The 25,335-nt window shown below is 39.8% G+C and overlaps 1 protein-coding gene across 1 annotated transcript in view; it reads right to left on the reverse strand.

Annotated features, from left to right (window-relative positions):
- The window catches only part of ALMS1 (ALMS1 centrosome and basal body associated protein), a 36,317-nt gene extending 12,178 nt beyond the window's left edge, over positions 1–24,139 (reverse strand). Inside the window, exons 1-9 of the mRNA XM_035547138.2 lie at positions 23,674–24,139; positions 22,849–22,979; positions 14,909–15,998; positions 13,060–13,185; positions 11,124–11,294; positions 6,264–7,459; positions 2,782–2,893; positions 1,538–1,717; positions 11–249 (exon numbers count right to left, since the gene is read on the reverse strand). Coding sequence (XP_035403031.2) covers positions 11–249; positions 1,538–1,717; positions 2,782–2,893; positions 6,264–7,459; positions 11,124–11,294; positions 13,060–13,185; positions 14,909–15,998; positions 22,849–22,979; positions 23,674–24,139 — 3,711 coding nt within the window. The remainder of the gene's footprint in view (positions 1–10; positions 250–1,537; positions 1,718–2,781; positions 2,894–6,263; positions 7,460–11,123; positions 11,295–13,059; positions 13,186–14,908; positions 15,999–22,848; positions 22,980–23,673) is intronic.
- Between the last annotated feature and the right edge of the window lie 1,196 nt (positions 24,140–25,335).

The raw sequence follows: 25,335 nt of genomic DNA on the forward strand, positions 1-25,335 counted from the left end.
GTGCCTTTACCTGTAGCGTAAGCTTCACAAGCGGCCGAAAGGACCTGGTCTCAGCATCTCTTTCTGGAACTGCTGGCTGAGTCACGTTGCTGTGCTGCTGCTCTTGCCAGTTCTTCTCTCGAAGAGGCTCCCTCCAGGGCTTAGTGTTGGTCAGTGGTTCAAACCAAGACGAACCAGGACAAGAATTGGTCAAGTTTTCTTTCCTACATTCAGATTTCAAATCCTCTGCTTGGACAAACCATGAAATTCCTGTGGAGAAGACCACAAAAGACAGTAAAGATAAAGATACACAATGCCCTTTTTCCATCCCCATCTATGGCCCTTCATGCCCAAGACCTCATTAGCTAAATACAATCTGGGGCCTAACACTACAATAAATACTCACTTCAGTTATTACACCAATTTCAGTGGGACTGTGTACCAGACACATTTGGTTGTTTCTGAAGAAATTTTTTGCCAAGTGTCAGTAAACCAGCAAGCCTCTATCAAACAGCACTTTTGGAAAGGCACAAAATGGCTTCATTTGGAAGTTTCTTTCTTTGTAGAAAGAATATGCCCATGGCAGGGGGTTGGAATTAAATGATTTTTAAGGCCCCTTCCTACCCAAACCATCCTATGAATAGTTACTTATCAGCAATTATACATTTTAAGGAGCCTCTGTATGTTCTAAACCTGATGGCTTTTTATAGACTTTTTTGAAGCAAAAATGTTTTACATCTTCCAAATGTTAAATATGTATACAAGAATTAGATTACTCACAGTTTACATACATAATGGGATTTGAATACATCAGCCAGTATTTTGAGCAGATATTCTAAATAAAAATGGTATGAGAGAGAGTGATTTGTCCCTACAACAACAACGATGATGACTAAGGAAAATATTTTTAAACATTTAATTGTGACACTGTGAAGACTGTCAGTAAATTTTAAAAAAATAATCAAGAAACTACTCCATCAGCCCAAAAATGCAACTCTAGCTGAAAGAGGGAAACAAGTCTAGCTCTTCTGCTACCAAATTCTTCCCTTAAGCATTCTGGGAAAAAAAAATAAAATAATAAAAAAAATTGTTCTTTGAAGCCTTAGTATATGAAGCAGTAAGTACACCTTAACAGGGTCAAGTTACTCAGAGCTTAGCAGAACCTTTTATACCTTGAAAACGAAACCACCTATCTACAAGACTCCTACCTTACCCCTTGCCTTATTCATTGCCTCCTATTTGCTACCTTTATTGGAAAGGCAGCATCTAATGGCTTGATTGAAAATGCATCATAGAGCATTAGAAATCTCATTTGCCATAGTGAGTATTTTTGTTTAAAATTTACTGATTAAAAACAACGTAAGAACTGACTAGACTAGTGTCAGAGACTACTGTGTTCCAGTTAATCCTCCTCATACATTTTGCTGGTTGCTGTTGAGATGCACAGCTTTTCTGCTCTGCAGAAAGTATATTTTGGACTGACCTTGTGGTAAATGCAGTCTGCTTCTTTTTGTCCTTTTCTCCATTAAAAAATTGCCTGGCTGTCCCTTCTGCTTACCCTTGCTTCCTGCTGCCTGATGATCTGTGACCATACCAGCTGACTCTCCAAAAATACCATCGACACAATGCCAGGGTTTCCGTGGCCGTTGATTTGGCTGGCTGGGCCTTGGTGTAGGAAAAGTCACACCAACATCTCGGGTGTTTTTCTTAGTTGCACTGTTCACAATCTCCAAGTCTCCTGTAGACCAAAACAATGCAATAACATCTTATTCTAGAGCATCTGGAAGTACTTCAACATCAGCACCTATGACACGCATAGCTCAGGGGGTGACCCTCCATTTTTAATTTGGAGTTCAAGGGTCACTTATTTTACCCCATCTTCAAGAGGCAAAATCTTTTATAATACCACTTCAAATTCAAAGCAAATCCACTGTTACTTGGGATTGTTACTATATGATAATTAAATAAAATTAAAGATGTGTACATCCAGTCCCCCAGGCAAAGCAGGGATATTTTTTATTTGCATATTATTTATACATTTGTATAAATATATAAAAACGTATATTATGTGTGTATGTTATATATATAAATAATATACAAATATTTAAATATACAAATATAAATAATATACAAATATATATATATATATGTATATTGATTATATATTTGTATAAAAAGGGTGTGGGAGTAAACTTGAACCACCACTGCACATGAAAAAAGCAGTAATAAATAAATTGTGTGTCTGATGACTGAAACAAAACCACTATTCAATCTTATGGTAGGAACTTGGCATTTAAAAGAAAGTAATGGAGGAACTGGAAACTGCCACCGGAAAAAACTGAATGCAGAACTGCACCAGTCCAGGATGAGCTTGTGTTTTAAATAGAACATAACATCCAAAATATTACCAAGAGGAATATGAAACACTGCAGTCACAGGCCTTCTGAAATAGTACGTGCCCACAAAATACATTCTGTGAGTAACAGATGTCTTACAGAGAAAACAAAATATAAAAAAAATAGTCAGTCCACCTTTACGACTGAAATGAATCAGAAGTTTAGGTTAATAAAACTTACTAGTGAGAAAGTTGGCTACTACTCAAGCAAGACAAGAAAGAAAATGAAATGGGTCATTTTAATTAGACCAGAACATTTTCCTCTAAAAGCACGTGAAGTGAATTTGAAGAATGCTGCACATACATACCCATAACCAGGAATGTACAACAGACCCTGGAAAATGTTTTCAAAGAGATAAAAAGCAGAAGCAAAACACAAAAGACAAGCTTGGAAGCCAACAGCTCACCTGCTTGGACACCTTTGTTTAACATCCGTGTTCGTCGCTTGTTGCTAAGAGCTGAGCTTGGCCCCCAAGAACTGCTGCTTGAAGTTGAATCCAACGAAACACGGATTGCCTTCTGGAGGGGGAGAAAAAACAACAGAAATTCCTAAAAACCCTAACTGAAATGAAAAGGAAGAAGGATTTAAACAGCAAGTCATCCCTATTTGCAGTACCTTGACTCTAATGTTATTTAGATGTTTAAGAGGCTGCTCAGTGTCTCCTATTGCTATGCCACACAACAGTCAGCCTTGGTTTTATAGGCTCATGCACTTTGAGCACCCTGTTCTAGTAAGAAGAGTGCATGGTTTCTGTAAGATCAAATTCTGCACAGTGCTGAGCATCCTCCTGTTCATCTGTCCGAAGCTCAAGGGACAGCATAGCCTGTCGAGACAACTCTTCCACAACCCCTCTGCAGCACCAAGACCATTTGTTGGCTGTGCTTTCAGGAAAGACTGCAAAGCGCAAGGTATTTCTGTTTTGGGAAGAGGGAGAAAATACATCTGAACCGAATCCTATATTCCTACCCTCTCAAACCAAAAGCCTTTAGAGGCGGCTGGTGTTGCTGGAGGGACAAACTGTCTTGAAAGAAAAACATGTTGCTCTTTCAAGCGAATTCACAGCGAACTCCAGATCTGCAACGCTGGCATGAAAGAGCAAAATCTTCTCAAAGCACACGAAGTTCTCTCACCTTGGCGATCCTCACTACAAAAAGTTCTCCAGGTGGAGAAAATTCAACTCAGAAGCAAGAAACATGAGGCCCATGGTGAGAGCACAGCTTAGGCAAAAGAATACTTTCACATCGACAGTCACACAAACAGGAGCTCCAGCCACAAAGAGAGTAAGCAGCATGACTGCCATAGAATTTAAATTATTTTAATATGTTATAAATTAACAGACATTTAAAATAGAATATATTCTAAGGGTAATGCATCTAGTCCATAAGCTGTTTGGTTATAGAAAGCACAGAGAACGGTAGTGCTTTATTAACAGCAATTCAGTGGCAGTGCTTCCCTGGGCATCAAACCCAACAGCGCAGCACAGACCAACCTCTGCAACTCTGCTCAATTTCATTTTTTAATTATGAAGCAGATTTTGTTTTGGTTTTTGCTTGATCATAGCAATTAGTGTTCTATTAGTAACTCATAATGCTAGCCACAATGGAAATGAACAAAGGCTTTTTATTACCTTTTTATTGATCCTCTGCTACCACCACTTCAATGCAAAACAATTTCATTTCAACATTTAAAGGAGGCAATTTTTATTCTCGCGCACGCCAGGAAGAGCTGTTTTTTAGTTTCATAAACCTATTACAGCTCTGACACAGTGCACTAGGCCGCTGTAGTAGGTCTGTATCTTCTTTCAGAAAACAGAAGCAAATTTGAATATGGGCTGCTCAGCAAAAGGCAAGATGGGATGAAGCAGGGAAAAAAACAAGATAACCCATTTACATGCACATGCAGAAATAAATACAAGCAGCATTTCAGTACTGAATATTGACATGCATATTCCTGTCTGGACCAGAATACTCAGCGCAGTGCCTTCAAAGCCCTTCAGCAGTTAAATAGCACAACCTTTAGTTTTGTACCTGCTACCAGATGGCAGCTTTAAGAGTGCTTTAGAAATAACAAACTGGAATAGATGAAAACCTTCTGGGATGGGTTCAGCGTCTATAAATAAAAAAAGCTGCAATCAAGTTTTCTGGAAGCAGAGCTGACAATAGGCTCTCAAAAAAAAAAAAACACTGAGCTACAAAGCGCAGCACTTGTCTGCAAGATTTGTACAGTAGTCTCCTTAGGAGTAGAGCTCCTGCTATAAATAAACAGCAGTTTCTGAACCACAGATATTTCCAACTAAAAACAAAAAAGATCTTGATTTCTGTTCTGCCAAGTATCATGGAAATTACCAGCATTTGGATTTTACAATGAAGTTAACATTCTGCCATTGATTTTCTCTCATCCTTACTTGAGGCAGGTCAATCATCTCTTTGTATGTTGGTTATACATTCACACGCACAGAGCACATCACGAGATAAAAGTTACCACTTTCTAAGAGCCATATGGATTCAATGCAACACCAAGCACTGAGAACAGTGAGTCTTTATTCTCATGTAAGTATTACTGGATTCTGTTATCTATCTCATAGGTGATTTTCAAAGTCAAGTAGACTACAGGTTGTTTTTAAGGTCTAAATAGACATTGAAGGATTAGCCTTACAAACAGAATAAGGAATAAAATCATCATGCCTCATCCCTGGCAGTGCCCAAGGCCAGGCTGGATGGGGCTTTGAGCAAGCTGGTCTGGTGGGAGGGGTCCCTGTCTATGGCAGGGGGCTGGAATTAGATGATCTTTATGGTCCTTCCCAACCCAACCTATTCTGTGATTCTACAAACTTCCCAACGCTACAACCATGGCACAGCATGTTGGATCCTAATTTGATATTTAGACAGTCAGCGTGCTGATTAATGGTGTTAATGTTGCAAAGTTTGACTGTTTTATTTCATAATATTAATAAAAATATTTTAAAACAATTCTTGGAAGTCTTTCTTCCCAGACTTGCATTCAGTAACTTGACAGACAAATTTAGTCGGTTGTATTAAGAAAAACTTGTTTCTCTAAAACCCATTATTAAAAATAACACTATCACTTTCTTCCACCAAAGAAGAAATATTTCCTACTTGTTCCTGTACTTTTCAGCATTAATGTATATTACAGAACCCCAGAACTCTTATTTCTTTCTATAATCATCAAATCCATACCATGGCCGCCTTTCAGGAAATTAATTTTCATTTCTCCTGCAGGAGACCACGTACAAATTCAGCTGAAGTCATCAGAATGATTCTCAGCTTCATAACAGCTTTACTCCAGAGTTTTTGTCTAGAACTCTCAGGCCAAATGCTTTCTTTTAATATGCCTAAACTGCCAAATACAGAAACTTACAACCAGCCAACACTCAGATGTTGATTAAATTCCAATATTTAAGATAGACAAACAATAATAAAATTCATATAAATCCTTTGATCCTTTTTATTAAACAGTATTTATTGTTGCCCAGATATACTTAGGTAGCAATATTCAGTCAAAAGCTGCAACCTGAACTTTCTACCAGGACTGCAAAAAGCACAGAACCTGCAGGTAACTAGAAATAAGACAGAGCAGCATCTTGTTTCCCAAGACTACCTCCCAGGCAAATAAAGGAAGAGGAAAAAAGACACAGAAGAACAGAAAGAAAGGAAGCAGGATTGATGTTTTAAGGTATTCTGAGCTCCTCCTTACTCCTGGAGAGGCAAAAGAGACTGTCTTCCTTTTGAGCTACCAAAGATAGAAGCTTACCACTGTGTGTTTTAAGTGATTCTCCAAGTAACAACAGAGACTTTATTGCTGTACAGTAGTTTAAGAGTGCCTGTAAAAATTAGCTAAAATTATCTTTTGGTCTAACTGATCACATACCTGGGTCTCTTTCCGTTTCCGGTGTTTCTCAGCAGTAACCTTGGGATATTCTACGCCCACTGCTTTGCTGCTTCCCTTGTCCCACTTTTCAGAGCGACTCTTCTGCTGGTTGATGGTGCAATAAAGCTGGGAAAGTCTTGGTGACACCCGCACTCTTTCATGCCCAAAAGCCCTGATGAGCCTGGCGGTGTCGATGGTGGAAATGGAACTACTCACCTCAGTCTGAGCAACAGTTTCCAGCTCTGTTTGGGTTACCCCATCTGATTCAGAGATGGTAGAACTTATTGTGGTGCAATGATCTTTACTAAGCCCGCTCTCTGAGGAAGTATCACTAGGAGTTTCCAAGTACTGCTGGTGCTCCAAAATTTTATTCATGTGGCAGATCATTTTCTCTTCTGACCTACTTTTCCTAAGCTCAACAAAGCTATTTTCATCATGGTTGATAAATGGCCTTTCTTCAACACATGCTGCATGAGGCTCTGAAGTACTTTCAGACATGCTCTTTTCTGGCAGCCTTACTTTCTTCTGCTCTCTTATCTTGTATTTTCTCTCAAAAACATTCTTTCCTGATTTTGCTGGTATTAGTGTATGCTTAATGGGATTCTGAAGGACCCTGGCCAATCGATCGAGGCGCTCAACGAGGGAGAGCTCACCGTTACCCCTAAAATCATGGTGCTGGTATCTCTTCTGGCGCTCCAGAAACTTAACCCAGAGGTCATCCAAGCTACTGGTGGAGTGGGTTCTCTGTCTCAGCGGCAGGTCTTTCTCCACATTCTCACGAAGACAAGTTGTTTGGCTACAGGTTAAAGGGTAACTTCTAGCTGCCTTTTGTTCTGCGTCTCTTCTGCCGTGTTGAAGCAGCTCCTTTCCAGACATTTCACTCTCTGGAGACGTACCAACATTTAGATCCTCGTTCTTGCTGTAATCTGCTTCTGCAGCGAGTGGGAAGAACTCGTTTTCACCATCGTTCTTATGACGGGCAGAGAAAACACGTTTATGGCGATGTGAATTCTTCTGGTTCTGGAAGACAGCACCTGAGGCAGGTCTAGCGCGTCCAACACCAGAACCGTCCTCCGAGAGCTCGCTGTTCGACTGGAAGGAGCTCTCACGCATGGACATGGGATGATGAAGGTAGAACTGGGCAGACCTGAAGACCGAGTGAGTGGTTTTCACAGACTTTAAACGATCCGCGTGTTCTACAACAGAAGAAAACCCTTTTTTTGTTGCTGTTCATTTACAAGGAAGCAAATAAAAACCAGCAAATCTGAAACAGGGTGATTTTCATCTCAACTCTCCCATTCCCAAAACGCAACTCACTTAGGAATGAAGTTTTAGCATTATTAAAAAGTACATAAGTAGTATTTTCTATCATTTGCAATCTGGAACCCAAGAGAATGCTGGATCCAACTGAATCTGAAGGAAGAATCTAGATATGCTGCATGTAATTACAGAGATCAAAATTTGGACAAATTTATATTATTGGAAAACTTACATTTATGGAAACTCATGACAGGAAGCCACAGCTCATTTTGCCTTTCAGACAAATGCCCAGGGAGTACAAATGTCCCCCTAGGGCTATGCCTGAATATTACCTCTTAACTCAGAAAAGCACTATATACAAGACAACCAATACCACCTCCTGTATAGCTCCTGGAAACATTTCTGATAGTATATCAAGACCTAGCTCTGCTTTTTATTCAAGCTCAAATAACACATTTTAGCTCAAAGTAGCAGTGAAATCCCCCAAGAATATGCTACTACTTGAAATTACAGAGCACTATATGCAGGAATACAACTATTAACTCATTTTTAATAGACACACATTAGGTATGCATGCAGCACATACTAGCAGAAAAATACTCCAAAGACAACTTTAAAGCCATTTTAATAGACTGTAAAAACCATAAAAAATAAAAAGTAAAAATGTTTCATATTATGTTCTTTGTACAACGGACTGAGTTATACAATCATATAGTCAAGGATCCATAAAGGAAGAAAGCAGGAACTACAGATCCTAGTGCCAGAAGGACTTCTCAAGTCCTCAAATACTCAAATTAGTTTTCCCTAGCTTTTCAACATTCTCCCCCAAAATGTTTTGTTGTTTTAAGCTATCTTCTCATTTCTCTCCTTCTGCAATTGTAACGAAGGACTGGTTTTTTTTGGTTTCTTTTTTTTTTTTTTTTTAAGAAAAAATTTGCTGCTGTTTCAGCAAAAGAGGTATTAAGTCCCACAACCAAGCCTCTCCCCACCCAAAGGAGGAAAAGCCTACCTGCCTCATCATGAATCACAGGCTAGGGTTTTATAAAACCTCAATTCCTCATGGGAAATAGTGATGCAAGACAAGCACAGAAAGAGTTATGATAAAATTATGTCATTTTATCCTGTTAACACAGGCTTCATAAATTTTACTTTTATTCAATCACTTGTTTCCTTGCATATCTTCCCTTCCCTGTCTCATCACAGAAACATTTCAGTGTCATGTTAAGATCAGGAACAGCACACCCAGTCTCACTAACTCTGAAATGAGAGGAATTTGTGTTTGCATACAAGGTCAACATTTATGTACCTATGTAGGAACATTCCTCCACATCCTCCTGGCTAATGAGATTAGGCTTGGGAATACTATGCAGAATTTTTGTTACTTCTGTATTTTACAAAAAAAAGTTACCAACAAAACGGAAGGAATGCAAACAGACAAAAAATAAAGCTGTTTATACAGAGAAACTTTTTTAAAAAAATAAATAACTTGCAGAATTTTAAGCTCTAGACAAGCTCTGTGGGTAGAGGTAATCTTTTATTAGGCCTGCTAAAAATACAGTTGAAAGAGTCAGAGAAGATTTTAAACATGCAAGTTCTCTTTCAGAAAGCTTGCTTATTAAGCTTTCAACTGTACTGTTTTAACAAAAGATTATTTCTACTTAGTTCTTTTCCTGCCTGTGTCTTTAGGCCATCATTCCTACAGAAAAATACCTTTAGTTAATTTTATATTAACAGTTGTGCTCCCCTTTCATTTTTACCCAGGCTATTCAGACAGACAGCATAAATGGTTCTCTGCTCCAGCGCAGCATTTTGTTTCTTACTGCAGGTTCTTGTTTGGAAAGCTCACTTCTATACATGCAGTCTTTCTTCAATTCTAACACTGTGACCCAAGATTCATCTTCTGTTTTGAGTTACCCCCAGCAAAAAAAGAAAAGCTTTTTTTTTTTTTAAAAAAAAAAAGTTATTCCTCTTTTCTGTATCCTTGCATTTTAAAAGTGCTCAGAGAATTATTTCTTCTGTTCAAATAAATAGGTTAAGAGAATGTTGTCTTTGTTGCAGTAATTCAACTATTGATCCTATGCACGTTTATCAAAAAAGCAAATATAAAATAATGACATTAAGCGTCTTACAGAAATATTTTAAATTATCTTCTGGAAATATCAATAATGTAATCTCCATTCTGGAGAAAAAAGCTTCACTTCAAAAGAAAATCCCTTCTAAATGGAAGAACTGAAGTCATCAGCAGGAATCGCTATCGATACATCAGCGCAGCTCTAAGGGGTGACCTTATCCCAGGCATATCGAGCTCTCTGCTTAAAACAACAAAAATAATCATACTGAAGTATGATTATTCTATTTAATGGAATGCATTCCAAAAACATATTCTATTAAACACCTTCATATGGTGAGTTTACATGGTATTACGAAAAATAAATGGGCTCCCTAGAATACTGTACGGGACTCTGCCTATAAGAGCAGGAACCCTGTCATTCGGCATCCGTTATGCTGTTCACATGGTTCTGGTCCCACCCAATATTAGTATCCATAGTTACATTACCTTCTTGCAATTTGCTCATTCTGTTTAACTTAGCACATGTACTCTGTGATAAACACCTGCCCTGATGAATTCAGAGCTGTATCTAGGAGAGATGGCAACCACACCACCGTTTTCTGTTTAGAGTTACTTCTGCCCAGGAACAAGATGCAATTCCCGAACTGAACAAAAATCCTCATCCTTCCTCATACGTGAGGAAGTTTATCAGACACTCAAAACGGCAGCATGAGGTTTTGTACACAAGGAGTGTCCATCAGGACTAATTTTAGCTACTGTCATGAGATACAGTGTGAAACCGTTAGTTAGCTCAGTGTCGTTTCATTTTGTTGGCATTCCAACAATGCAAGATTGCCTTAAAGTCGGCTGCTGTAGTATAAACCCTGACCTTCATCCCTCAGGAACTCCTCCATTAACCTTCTTGGATGGTGAGGAAGAAGGACATCAGTCAAATCAAATTAAAACTCAGTTAAATACCAGCATTACAGAGATACTTTACATGACATCACAAGATACCAGTGTATCTGTGGGAAGGAACAAAGCTCCTGCCCAATATACTGAGCCATCCCATGTGCTTTTATTTCTATTATTTTCTACATTTGCATCCTTTCCATACTTAAGAGAAAGCTTTGCACTTCACAAACTTAACAGAGTGCCTTAAAAAAGAAAAATAATCTTACAAAGGCCCTAATAAGCACTGCAGCTACTGGAATCCTAGCAAATAGAAATGTCCATGTTTCGCAGTACTAGGTTAAAGGCTGGACCAGATGAGCTTAGATGTCTTTTCCAACCTAAATGATTCTACGATTCTAAGTATTTCGGCAGTCAGGGAGAAGCAGAGAGATGAAGAACAGAAAAAAAGAGTCAGATTTAGCATCTTCAGGCAGAGTATAAGCAGTAGCACAAGACCAAACACCATGGATCCTAAAACTGAGTTCTTTTGATGTGATTTCATTCACATGTGTTAAAATACATGTATGTGTGTACATATATATGTATATAAATACTTTTTTTTTTTTAAAAAAAAACAAAAACACCACCATAACTACCTGGGGCAGCCTCTAGGGGTATCATTTGTTCCTCAGCCCAGGCTAGCTTGGGCTTCGCCCTCTTAGCGTACATTCCATCTTTATGCTTGATAGCCGTACTGTCTGGAGGATTATCATCTCTGAAACCAAGCACATTTTCTGGAAACCTTGAGGGAAGAGCATCATTTGATCCTGCAGAAAGAAAGGGCAGTAATTACGAGTAAAAGGTGGAAACACGAAGAAGAGAGACAAATTTCACAACAAAGATGTCTGAAAGAAAGCCTGTTATCCAAGTATCAGTACCAGTACATTCAGAAACCAGCAATCATGATCCCTAGAGAGCAGATCTAATGACTAATAGGCAGCAGGCACTGCAGGATTGTTTTCCACAAACTTTGGTGACAATGTTCTTCCGTGAGACACAGATAAACTTACCTCTTCTACTAATGAGCAGAAAAGAACACAAGAAAATTAGCATTAGACAAGTCTGCTAGGAAGCCAGACACAGGACTTCAGACTCCCTCCGATTCAAATTAAATTCCACACGTTTTCACTGACTGATGTAAATGCCTATTTTCTGAGCTCAGAATAGCCATGGAGAACAGCTAGAAGACAAGAGTAGGTCTGTATAACCTCTAAACAGGAATTCAAGACAACAGCAGCATAGTTCTTGGTATTGTATCTCTGTGTCCTAATGTTAGAAACCTAAAATGGCCCCTAACTGATTTATCATCCTTGTCAACACCATCTGGCTACATTCAGCAGACTTACTTAGTTTCCTTCAGCTACAACTCGGGAGCTAAGAATCCCAGCAACCCGTTTAAAAACTACTGTTTGGTTGGGTTGTTGTTGTTGTTAGTTTGTTGGGGGGGATTGTTTGTTTGTTTATTTGTTTTTAACTCCGCTGTGCATTTTCTAGAACCTTGCACTGTCTCATATGCATGCTGAATTTTTGTATCTAGCATATTTTTAGAAAACAAGACTTGCATCACATTTGTTTCTCTCATTCTGACCATACTACAAGAGGCAGACTGGAAGGAGGCAATGAGCAGGGACACAAATAATTGCAAGCACAGCTTGGGGCTACAGTGACTAACCTGTGCACTTACTGTCGCTGTTGTACCAACCTACTCCCCTGGGGCACATCTGATAGGAACTGGACATCCTTATAATATTAATTTTGTCTACAAATAACTTTGGATGCCAAAAAGCTCTGGCTGAAAACAACATGAAAGTAAGACCTACAAAGTTTAAGTGATGTGTTCTTTACACATAGAAGAGAACTTAAAAAAGCACAAGATGATTAATCCTAGATCATCCTTTTCTCTACTAAACAAGAAATGATTTTTACTGAGAGATAGGCGGATGGGGTGGTAAGAGGTTAGTTTGTATTTTAAAACACAGTTACAAATTGCAATGTTTATAGGAATTTTCTATACTGGAATCCTCGAAAATGGAGGAAAGACATTCAATACTGAGAAAGCTACTATCAGAAATGCATGCGGTATTTCCTGGTATTTCAGAATGCGCACACAGCAAATTAAAAAAAAATGAGAGAAAAATACGAAAAATACAGAAAGAAAGGAACTATAAGGAAGGAGAACTGGCAGAGATATGAAAGAGCCCAAACTAAACAGTAACTCCCAGAGAAAAGTAAAGAATTATCAAGCTCTAATTCAGCCTTGTTTCTCTTCACTGCTAACAGAATGAGAACATCCTTTTCATCAGAGACATTGAAACCATAACCTTAAGTCAGGACTCATATATCTTTGTGTTATAAAGTGGCATGAATGTGAACAAAGACATTTTTCTATTAAAATCAGCACACTTCCTCTAAACTAGCAGGACAGAAGAGTTCTGAGCTAAACTGAGATAATTCTGCGTGCAAAATAGATGTATTTTGACCCATAAACTAAAACCATGATCTCACATTGGAAGATCTAAGCCAAATAAGTACCTGAGTGAGAGCTCTTAACGCTAGCTTCTGATCCAACTGGAGAAATTTTGGATCCTGCTCTGAGATAAGGAACATAATACATCCCACTACTTCCAGAAGGTTTATACGGCAGCAGTAACGGCTGATCTGCAGGGATGGAAAGCACAGCAATTAACAGAAGTCAGGATTTAATCCTTTAATGCAGCTGAAGATAAAAGCAACAGATCAGGATGCAAGGAGACAGAAGGTGGTCATTGCAGTAAATCTCGAGAAACAGCATATTCTTTAGGAAAATAAATTGCAATTATTAAGTATCTAATGAATACCTACCCATGGGTTAGAAGACTGACTGTCAATTAAATAGAAAAGATGGCTTACTTGCCAATGGTTTTCCTCAAAGATCAATATTAAATTATTAAATTTGTGACTAGGGTGACAAATGCTGGCTTAAAAAATAAAAATACAACTCATATATCCACAGAGCCTCCATTGACCCACGGTTAATGAAATCATTTACAATGAGCATCGATATCTGTCTCTTGAGTCAATAAACACAGTGTGCTGTTATAACAGAACACACACAAATGTCTGGACCAAAACATTAGCTGACTTTTAATAGTGAAGAGAACAGCTGGCATATTTCGCACTCTGATGTAATGAAGTAATCTGTTCTCAACTACACTATTTTAAACACCTTGACAAGAGAGATACAAAGTCCAGAGCACAGGAAAATAGTACAAGAACTACAGTTTTTGTAGTACAAAACATCAGTGTGGGAAACCACACTGCAACATCCATATTCCTCCGTCAAGCTTTAAAAAGCCCTGCACACTCTTTTATTCTATGTATTTCATTCTAAAATAGCAATGGGCACATTTTTCTTAGTTTTCATCCAACCACTAATCTTTTTTAAGCTGTAAGCAGTGAACCAAATCAAATTACCCAGAAACAAAACCAGAATTTTTTCTTGAACCAAGCCTGTCTCCAACAAATGTGGTTCCAGATACACTTGAACTGAACCACAACTGTCTTGATACAGCTCCCTACCAACAAGACTGTAAATCCCAAGTGTAAGGGTTCATTTCATATGAACTGTAAATATCAATATTAGAATTATCTCAAAAACGTTACTTCCACAAAAAAGCTGCGGTTTTGTTTTTACTACCCATAAATACCTCAAACTTGAACAGATGGAAGACTACATATAAGACACTGATTTGCTCACCACCCTGCCTCGGGAAAGAGGAAATTTTGTTAAGAGATGAAGTTGTATTTTGGGGAAATTCACGTATTTTCTGGAGAGATGACTGATGGGTAGTATTTTCACTGTCTTGTGAATTAACATAAATTTCTGCTGAAAAGGTTGTCTTTTCAGGACTTTCTGTCGTTATCTGGGTGGTGGCATCAGAGGTACTTTTCCCAGTTTCTGCAGGAACTATGGAGTTGCAGATATTCTTCAGATCACATCCCCCTGAACCCACGGCCTGCAGGCTCTCACTGCCTTGCGGAGGCAGCTCTTGGGCTGCTGTGCTTGGAACAGAGGAAAGCACCAGGCAGTGATCTGCCGAAGACACTGGCATGGGGAAAGATGAACCTCTCTGATCTTCTGGAATAAGGGCAGCAGTTGGTAATTTAGATACAGCTTCTAACAAAGTTTCTGGAGTTTTTAAAGGCTCTGGTAGGGTATTAACTTCAGGTTTATCCCCCAGTCTCATCTCATTTGCAGTATTCAAGTCCCTGTGCAGCTCTGAGTTATTACATTTTGGGGAAAGAGTTATGTGGACACAAGACAGCACTTTCTTAATTGGTGATGCAGGAGACACAGACATGGTGGTTAAAACCTCATCTGGAGATGAATGGCAAGACGCACCGATTTGCTCTCCGGAAGCCTCTTTCTGAATGAGAGGCACTGCATCAGAAGGACGTTGCTCTTCTTCCAACAGCTTAACTTGGCCCTTCAGCAAATCAGTTTGTATGGCTGGATGGGAATCCTCTAAGCTCTCACACAACTGGACGTGGCCAGGCGGGCTGCTCTTCTCCTGCTGATCAGAGTTTACAGAACAGGGTTCAGAAAGCCCATTCGTACCTTGACTGAATCTTGCAGCAGAGTCTAGCCCGAGGATTCTGGCACTATGCCTGCCCGATTCAGTCACATCTTGAGACAGAATGTCAGAATTTTTTGCACTAAGGGTCTGTCTCTCATCAGCACGGATGCTTACAGAATCCTGATCTGACAAACAGTCTGTTTCTTGATAAGCTCCAGCTCTGTCACTGCCAGCAGAGACATGATGAAACCTGGCTCTGTCAGCAGTAAATGCCATCTCATTAGACCGTGAGCCAGCGAGAACTGGACTTGAAGGAGGACAAGCCTTAGATCTTTCCCAATGTTGCTTGCCAATGTTGCGTTCCTCAGCGCTAGCAGAACCAACCTCCAAAGGCATTAACCTATCGAGACCATCTCCACTAAGACTGCCACTGAGTGCCATGGAAGTCAGAGGCGACGGAAAACGTTTTCGGGATGAAAAGGTGATAGAGGTAATTTGCTTAGACATCTCTTCGGAACACTTTGGAAAAGACAGCTTTTTCTGAGCTGGTAAATGGACTTCTGTTTGCACAGCAGAAGCAGCTGCAGACCTCACCACACATCTGTCCCGTTCCTTCTGCAATGGTGAGTGAAGTCCAACGATGCCAGCAGAATGACTACTTGCAACTGGCTGATGTTGGCTGCAGATCGGAGATTTAAAGGGTGTATCCTTCAGAAGGCCATGATCAGGAGGATTAGCTCTGTATAAAGGCACGAATTGTTGTAAGCTCGACTCTAAAAGCTCCTTAGTCCTGGAGGCTTGTGTTTGGCTGTCAGCATGAAATCTTTTGTCACTCAAAGCTTTGAAGTAGTCTATGTCCTGTTCCTGATTACAGCCATAGCCAGAAGCAGCTTCCAAACTGCAACTCCGTGCACCCTGAAAAACACAGAAGAATTGATATAGGTTATGGGGACGGCTTTCTGTCCTCACCAACATCAGGATTTCAGAATTCAGAGAAAGAGCAGTGCTATCAGTAATCAAGAGTCTGTAATTACAAATGAGCACACGCTTTCTCTGGAACTCATTTTTTTATGCAACTAATTAAAAATTTGTTTTATTTTAAGTGCTAGCAAATTAGCTAACAGTTTTATTTTTGTTTACCAGTGAGTGGAGTGATGTTGAGAAGTATTTGCAACTTAATTATCCTAACAGAGTTAGAACCTTTTAGTTTTGTAAGATATAAAGTTGTATTACAGATGTCAGCTCTGACGCTTGTTATAACATCAAAACTTTCTACCTTTTTATGAGCTTTTTTCGTACACAGTTGAACACTTACCATAAACCTACTTCAAAATGTACTAGGAAAAATGACTACCTTTGGAATGCATATTTGTTCATTAAGTTCAAAGTGATTTAGACACACACATACACCACTATAGCTTTGTAATTTCAGTGCTATTTTAATCGTTAAAAAGATAACCAGTTAGATACACAATCACAGAAACACTTAGGTCAGAAGAGACCACCGGAGGTCTCCAGTCTGATCTGCTCAAAGCAGGATAAATTCAACATCCCAACAGCTTGCTGAGGGACTTGCCTCATCAAATTTCATAGACCTCCAAGGACGGAGATTTTACACACAAGCTTAACTACCTGTGATCTTTTAAGTTTCTGATGAAAGGTGTCCCTTAATAGCTCCATGGAAAAACAAAACACAATGCAGAACCCCCCACGTTAACTTCCAATTACAAGTGCTCAAGCCTTAACCAAGTGCATGATGTTAAATGCTGGCAACCTCCACGAAATCAGTTATAGCAGGCAGCTAAAAATATTTTCGTTTGGAGCAGAGTCCAAGCAAACTCCACGCAAGCAAAGCACTATGTTGTGACATTTTAGGGTTACAGGGATGCTCTGGAATCTGACATTTTTCTATGGCATAACTATCACAATATAAAGTAGAACTTTTACATTAAATGTTTTCCCTCGCACTTGAGCTGTTTGATTCTAGCATTCATGAAGCAGAACTAAAGTCAAAGAAATTCAATGACAAGGCAAGAAGAAATGTTCTTTAAAAAGAGAGATGTTCTATAGAAAGCATGAGAAAATATTTAATTAGAAAAGCTTTAATTTTCCATAATTGATATTTTTGTTTTCCTTTAAAAAAAAGCATGCCAACTTCCCAGACAAGACCTACAATAAACCTTTTTATGGTCACCACCCACTGCTGACAGTAATTAAAATATGACTGAAAACAATCAGACCCTTCATTTACTCTTTAAGGCAAATGATAACTTGTAAAAACTTCCCAATTTTCAGGCACAGATCATTTTCATTCTCCCATCAAAACAGACACATTTACCACAAATACTTTTTTTTCCCCTCTTTCTGAAAGCTGCTGAAACTGCTAGATACTGCAAACAGCATAAGGAAATCCTAGCAATAGGTAAGACACTAATCCACCCAAAAACCAAGGATGTCCACTGTCAGTTGTCCTTGTTCATAAATTTTGGGCTAAATTACGTTTACATCTTTGTCTGACCATGAAAATTGTCTCACATCCATATCACACCCCTCTATCACAGCCACTACGTTTAGGACTCTACTATTTGGTTACCCACTTTCAGGCAACTCTGTCATGTATTTTACACAGCAGTATAAAATTCTGAGTCTTAAGTTATTTGCTTATGGTCATTTAAGAAACTGAAACTAATAACTTTAACTTTCTTCCTGGTTTTCTTGCCCAATTTTACAAACCGTTTGCAGCCTATTCTCCTGCCTTCATTACTTCATATTCTCCTGCACCTCAAGGTCCAATGCCACCAGCCAAACAGCTCCACCATCAACAATCAACAGCAAACTACTGTAGTAAGTAAATAAAATTAAAGCAACACAGGCTATAGCCCAACAGTAGAATCAGTCAAAAAACCCGCACCCTACCCTTTACATACTCTCCTCCTCAGACGGTGTTGCCTTTCAGCACCTGTTAATGAGGCAGAAAACTGACGCAGCAGTTAATGGGACAATTCCCAGGGGGTGCTCCTCAGTTACAGCCCCTGCTTTCTAAGGAACCTGTGCCGCCTTCTGGCATCTCAAAATGAAATCTGAGTTCTCTACACCTTTTGCAGACAAACCATTAAATATACCATACAGAGAGAGAAGGTATAAAGGGTTCAACAAGTGGCTCTCGGTACTTGCCAAACAACACAAATAAACGTGTCTAAATATATCAGTGAAGTTTGAATAGGCTTTAAATCTCATTACAAAGCTCAGACTCTAGCAAGGAACATTCATCATCTGCAGGGACTTACAGAGATCAACCAGATGGACAAATAAAATGTGATCCTCTCTCTGTGGCAGGACCTGTGTTTTTAAGGCTTTTCTCATTACAGCAGAAGCTGCAAAATGCTGGCAGCTCATCTTTGCAGCAACTTACCTGACTGGTGTAAGAAGGCAGTTTGGAAGAAAAGAAATGCAAATACCTCATGATCACACTACAAGCAAGTGAATAAAACACCACACTCCCAGATGCATGTGGAAAACCTGTTCATCTAAGAGCACAAAGATAAATTCTTGCAAGTATAATTGAGAAAAACTTATGTTACCATTCACGGTATTATTTTTTTTCCTGTCAGTGTTGATCAAAACCTGCAACAGACTTTGCCCTGAAGCAAACTAAGGCAACTGCTCACCTGATCTGCTAACTGCTCAGCTGCAGGGAGGGCACCTTCAGTAAGGGCAGTAACAAAACAAAGGAAACACTGTTTTTTACAAGTAGCTGTTGCAATTCCAGAGTGACTTTATCCACAGAGATTCTTCTCACTTAATTAGGTTTGAACTAAACCTGGTATCATACTCTTATTCCCCCTCCTGACGCAAAATACCAACCCACGTTTCACACGCCATGCTAGACAGCAGCTCCCTCTTCCATTATTCCAGCCCATCTCTTTCTGACAGATTGGTTTAGCGTCAGGGGCAATCGTGGTTAGCTGGGAACAGCAAGACAAGACAAACAGTTTCATCAGCATCCAAAATTGACATCAAAATCCCTGGAGTGCAGTAGCGCATCTGAAAGGCTAGGATTACTCTTCTTAGGATTATTCTTCCAAGTCTAGGATTACTCTTCCAAAGCAGTACTTTCCTGTGGCCTTACCTATTCCAAGGAAGTGCATTAGTTTGAGTCCCTGCATTTCCTGTGGCTGGGAGGGACAATAAGGGGGTGTAGAAGTGTGCAAGGACACAGGGCACTTCTGTGCCAGGGCAGGGCTGCTCCTGAGCCCATCTCTTCCCTGAGCCATGTACCAGTTCAACCGCCTGAATGCAGCAACTCCTACTGAAAGCAAGCACAGAAGTTGCTATAAACTCATCTTCCCAAGCCTTTCACATGTTTTATTGTGCTTGTTATGTGTCATCTTTCCAAAAAAGATCTGTACGGCATATGATCCACAAGAGAATGCAGTGCAAATTTATAGCTACAACTCAGTGAACTTCCTGAAAAAGCAAGTGAGAACAAGGAGTGGAAAAATACAGTATATAGTGGAAGAATACAGAATGCAAAGGGAGAATACTCTTAGGTAAATCAAGTGATAACTACTTCGCATCCCCATGAATATAGGTGGAGTAATAAGACCCTAAATTTAGATGGAAAGAAATCATGGGGTTAGTATGTTGAAATTCTCTTACATCCAACATCATCTCGAATCCCCTCAGCACAAACGAGGGGGCACAGAAAGAAATGCACATATGCAAAAGGCACAGGAAGAAGGTTAAATTTGAAAGACAACACACCTGGAGCAGAACAGCACCTACAAGTCTTCAGATTTTCCCATCTGGTTACAGATATAGAAATTACCCAAAGTGACACTTAGGATAAGTGCCACGAGGTTTACCTCCATACAACCTAAAGTTTAACATTTCCTAGGCCCCTTCATACAACATTCAGTTAATAATTCCACAGACTGGGCCTCCTGTGATACTCTCCTGAAGAAGCCCAGTGCCTTGCACCTTCCCTTTCCTTGAAGAACCAGTTAAGACCCTTAGGAAGAGTCGACTGGAAATGGAGTCAGTATGAAGTTTAAGAAATAAGCTGTGTAAGTCCCATGTTTGCCATCTATCCCTAAACAGCCCTGCCAAGATTTAGTGTTTATAAGCACATGAGTAAACTATTTCTCACCTTATGTATAATGGAAGAGCTATAAAATGGACAGGAGGACGCCACCAATTAAGTGCACAGAAAACAGATGCACAGGGCAGGGTTTGTCAGTTTTACAGAAGCGAAAGCAAAGAAAACAATTCAGATTCTGAGTTACAGTCATAAGCGTTGCTTGCTATTAGAAATGCATCTTCAAAATCAAATGTCATTTTTATATAGAATGCTCCTTTCTGGGGGCAGTATTCAGCTGAGCACTTCAATACATGTTTGAAGCCTGTTCGTTTGCGTATGTCCCAATCACCTCCTTAAAACACTCAGCTTAACTAGAACTTGAGAAACCCTTACGCTTTTTCTTTTTTAGAGCATCTGTTATTTAACACACCGCAAATGACAAACAGCAATCGATCAGACGCTATCCCAAACGTAAAACGGAACAATACTCAGATGATCCCTGAAAAGAACTCTCCCAAATTGTCCTGCTCTTTACTTGCATTTTCTTTTTAGTAGACAAGCTTCACATCTTTCCTGCTAGAAACAATAAAATATCACAGCGGTACATTTCTTGAGTTTTCACCTATAAAAAATGAGAGGCAGCATATAAACTTTCTAAAAAAGAATATTTGTCATAAGCCTGCATCAGAAGCACTAAATAAAAATGACGATCTGATGAAAGAATTGTTTGCGTGAGTGCTAGGAACAGTTTGCCATTCATAATCTTTAAAGTTTAGGAGAAGGAAAATATCTTTTCATAATCATTTTGCTGTTCTTTTTGAGTCAACACATTGCCAGCTTCGCTCTGTAAATTCAGGAAGTATTTTACAGAACGGTTTCCATTAAATTTATAGTAGATTATTTTGTCAGCAATAAAACTGGCTGCATTTTTTTCAGTTAAATAGTTTTATTTTCAACAATCTGGATTTTTCAGTGACATTGTTTTCCTTGGAGGGAAACAAACATTTCTCTCAAGTATAACAAAAAAAGAAAAAAAAAAAGCATCTACCTTCATTCTGCAAATTCGAAACTACTTTTGATCTCCAATTAAAGCTATTGTAGAGTAAAAATGCTTCCAAGATCAAAGCAGAAAGTGTTGTAGTTAAGCCAAAAGTAATTTCTTGGAGTCTTGGCTTACAAAACAATGGTATTTTTTTTTTCTTATTCTACATTGGGACAAAACAATTCATAGCCAACACTAAGTCTCATAAAGGTAGAACTATTTGGTTCCAAACTGTAACAAGTCAGTATTAGGGACAAAGCTGTGACCTAGCAAGAATTAAAAGCTCAAGAAAATAGCTCCAGAGCCTCTAGTTTTTGATGAGCAGACTGAAGCAGACATTTGTGGGTTTATTTATTTATTTATTTTTATTTTTAAGTGGGAAGAGTCTCTTGTCTGAAATTCCAAAAGCACATAGAATTGTTAAAGTTATTTTCCTTTTTCTTTTTTCAGGCTCTAAGATTACATCAATACCTGAGTAACTGAAGTTTGGTCTGATGCTTTTTTGAAGCTGATATCTCTATTACCAACACTGCTCTTGACAAAGAAACTGTAAACGCAAATATGGGCTACACATGAATCATATTCTCCCCCTACCCTAAACTACTGCTTTTCCTGGCATGCAGTCAGTCTGCAGAAAAAAAAGAAAAAGAAAAAAAAAGACTAACTAAAGCTAAAGACATTTGTCCCATCCTTGGAAGTGTTCAAGGCCAGGCTGGATGGGGCTTTGAGCAACCTGGTCTGGTGGGAGGTGTCCCTGCCCATGGTAAGGGGTTGGAACTGGGTGATCTTTAAGGTCCCTTCCAACCCAAACCATTCTGTGATTCTATGGTTGTCTGGAACACCAGATTAAGGACAGGTAATGACTGCATTTCCACATGTAACGTTTCTATATTCTCCTCAGAAACTGCCCCTATTATCTTCAGTTCTGCATGATTATCCAGTCTCTCTTCCAGTAACTCAGTACATTCTATCCTTCACTGCATGAAAAGATCATCCATCCACTACTCATCTTACACAAACACCTCCACGTTTTTCCAGTTTATTCTTTTGCTTAAAATACCCTCTAAGAACAGTGGCCTACCTTGGGACACACAGACAGCCACTAAAAGCTTGACGTAAGACAGCATTATCTCATGTCCAGTCATCTTGTACAATATCCTTCCTCCCCAAAAGGAGGAGTTTACAAGATATTTGTCAACATGTGCAAATGTTCTGTGAAAAGCAGAGCTCATTAAACCTAATGAGATCACGAGCTGTGTGCATTTCTCCCATCACATCATAGATGACCATGTCTCTCTGCTTCATACCTTACAATCATAGAATGGTTTGGGTTGGGATGGACCTTAAAGATCATGACACCTTCCTTCAGAGCATCTTCAGTTATGTATTAGTACCACCCCTAAGATATCCAACTATCAGCTGGGAAAAAGAAAAAACAGGAGAAAAAAACAGGATGTGCTACAGCTGGTCCTGACTAAGCCATGCCCAAAGAAGAAACAAGCTTATCCACTAACTCGAGTTCTCATTCATCTGCATCCCTCTCCCTGTCTATCCACCAGTCTTCAAAAACATCAGAAATATAATTCATCACTGTATGCTGGAAGGGAAAACAGAATTCCAGAGCAGCTGTTTCTCTTTTGTACCTTGGCTAGTCCAGATTTCTTGGCACTCAGAAGCAGCTCCGCCTTTATCTCCTCTATTCTTTGTCGGTCCTCTTCATTCAAGTCTGACACAGATTCCTGAGATCGGCTGGCCAGCTTTAGCTTCACCCATGCTACACACAAGGGACATAATACAGAAAGCTAATTCCTTTTCTTTTTTGCTCATCATATATAGCAACAGTTTTATAATTTAAAATCATAACTACGCTATGCATTTTTAACTACCCCAACAAAGGAAACAAAGATTAGTATCAAATACAGTGGTTCGAATATATGAAACACACTCCTGGACAGACTGACCAGGAATATGAGTCAAAATGGACCTTTTGAGGATTTGTTTGGAAAAATGGATCCAGAACCAACTGCCTGGTTCTGACATCTTTACAGCCTCAGGCTCAAGCCAACACTCTTACACAATCCCTTCCCAAGTACTTAAACTAGCACATTTCTAATAGCTATGTGGACAAAACCACAGTAACAATTTAGGCAAAAGAAGTAACCAAACTGGTGAAGTATAATTCTATCATCCTACATAAGGAGACAAAGACATTGAACGTTAAGCCTTGTCCCATTAAAGCTTATCATAAGCAACATAATGTGGTACGTGATAATCAGCAACATAATGTCATATGTGGCATGAACCTTTAAAACCAGTGGAAAAGACTCAGACAACCTCAGAGGTCCTCCTGTGCCCATATCCCTTCATTTCAAAAGCACTTCAAAGCAATCCCGTAAACATATACCTAAATTAAAGGTTTGCCATTCTGATATAACACTTGCTAAAACACAACTGAGCTATTTCATTACCTCGTGCTTTCCTCTCCTCTTCATCCGCACCACTCAGAATTTGTGTCGCATGGACTGCAGGTGATCCACTTCTCAGAAGGCTTTTGACACGGGCTGCCAGCGAGTCTCCACTGCTACTGCCATCGCCCTCTTGCATGCCTCCTGCCTTGCTTCCAGCTACACTCGCTTTCGACAACATGCTCTGGAAGCCTCCTGGGACATCAGTGATGCTGCCTAGAGGCTCTGAAGGAGGATTCCTCAGCAGGCTTTTGACATGGGCAGCAAGTGAATCTCCACTGCTACTGCCATCGCTCTCTTGCATGCCTCCTGCCTTGCTTCCAGCTACACTAGCTTTCGACAACATGCTCTGGAAGCCTCCTGCGACATCAGTGATGCTGTCTAGAGGCACTGAAGATGGATTCCTCAGAAGGTTTTTGACACGGGCAGCAAGCGAATCTCCACTGCTACTGCCATCACTCTCTTGCATACCTCCTGCCTTGCTTCCAGCTACACTAGCTTTAGACAACAAGCTCTGGAAGCTTCCTGGAACATTGGCAGCACTGCCATGAGGCTCAGATGAAGAAGGATTCCCCAACCCTGAAATTCTTTCAGTGCTGAGTTCACTACTTGCATTGCTTTGTGCAACAGCCACGAAACCAGGTTGATTTCTGTCTGTAGTTACACTGCTGCAGCCTTCTGGCTCCGACCTTCCTACAGATTTCCCCATCCTAAACTCTTTGGTCATCTCCTTTATCATCTCTTCACTGCTACGCAAATTGACATCAGAAGAACTTTCCCATCTTAAATTGTCTTTGTGAGAATCCAGAGGCTTTATTACCGATCCCTCTTCTTGCATACTTCTTTGGGTCATAGTCTCATCCTGTGACAGTATCTTCTGAAACCAAAGGACACTGTCTTTCTCCAACCCAGAATCTTTTGGGCCATCCTCCTTTTTAATCAGCACTGGGGAAGACTCACCAGTTTCTCTAGAAGAGGCAGCAGAAAAGACAGGGTCACACCAGCTGCCAGCTATAACCTCTGCCTCTGCCAAAAGCTTACATATTTCTTGCAATGCACCAGATCCAATCTCAGAATCACTTTCCTGACCCTTATTTCTCTCACTACCTATACTCGAAGTTTGTGATCCTCTCTCAACTTCTATTTCACCTTTAACTCCAGCCAAGGAACTGGTAGTCCATCTCTGTGAGCTGCTACTCACATCTTTCAACTCATTTTTAACTAGCAGATCCTGAACACGTTTTGCAGCCAGCATGGGACTCTCTCTGTCAGAATGGCAGTCAGGTGAAACAGTCTGCAGGTGCTGGTTTGGTTCAGCTACTCTGGAGACAGATGAATGTTCTGCCTCCTGCTGTGTGGAAAGCGGAGCACTTATCTCCGCTTGGTGGCACGACACGCTGCACAGACTCACGGGTTTGTCTCCAAAAGATCTTGAGAAGTTGGGAGAGAGTTCACTAGGTGACAGAACATCGGAGCCAACAGCTGAATTCGTTGGTATAGAAATGCTGACAGTGGAAGTGCCAGAGTTGAAACTTGTTTGTGTAACTTCAACTGCTGCCAGCAGTTCACCTACAAAGAAAGAGAAGATTCTTTAAGTTTGGGACTCTGGGAAACTGCCAAATCAGTAAAGACTACTTTTTTCTTATACTAGAGGGACTAATTCTT

This window comes from Cygnus atratus, chromosome 4 (genome assembly GCF_013377495.2).
Source record: "Cygnus atratus isolate AKBS03 ecotype Queensland, Australia chromosome 4, CAtr_DNAZoo_HiC_assembly, whole genome shotgun sequence".
NCBI lineage: Eukaryota > Metazoa > Chordata > Aves > Anseriformes > Anatidae > Cygnus > Cygnus atratus.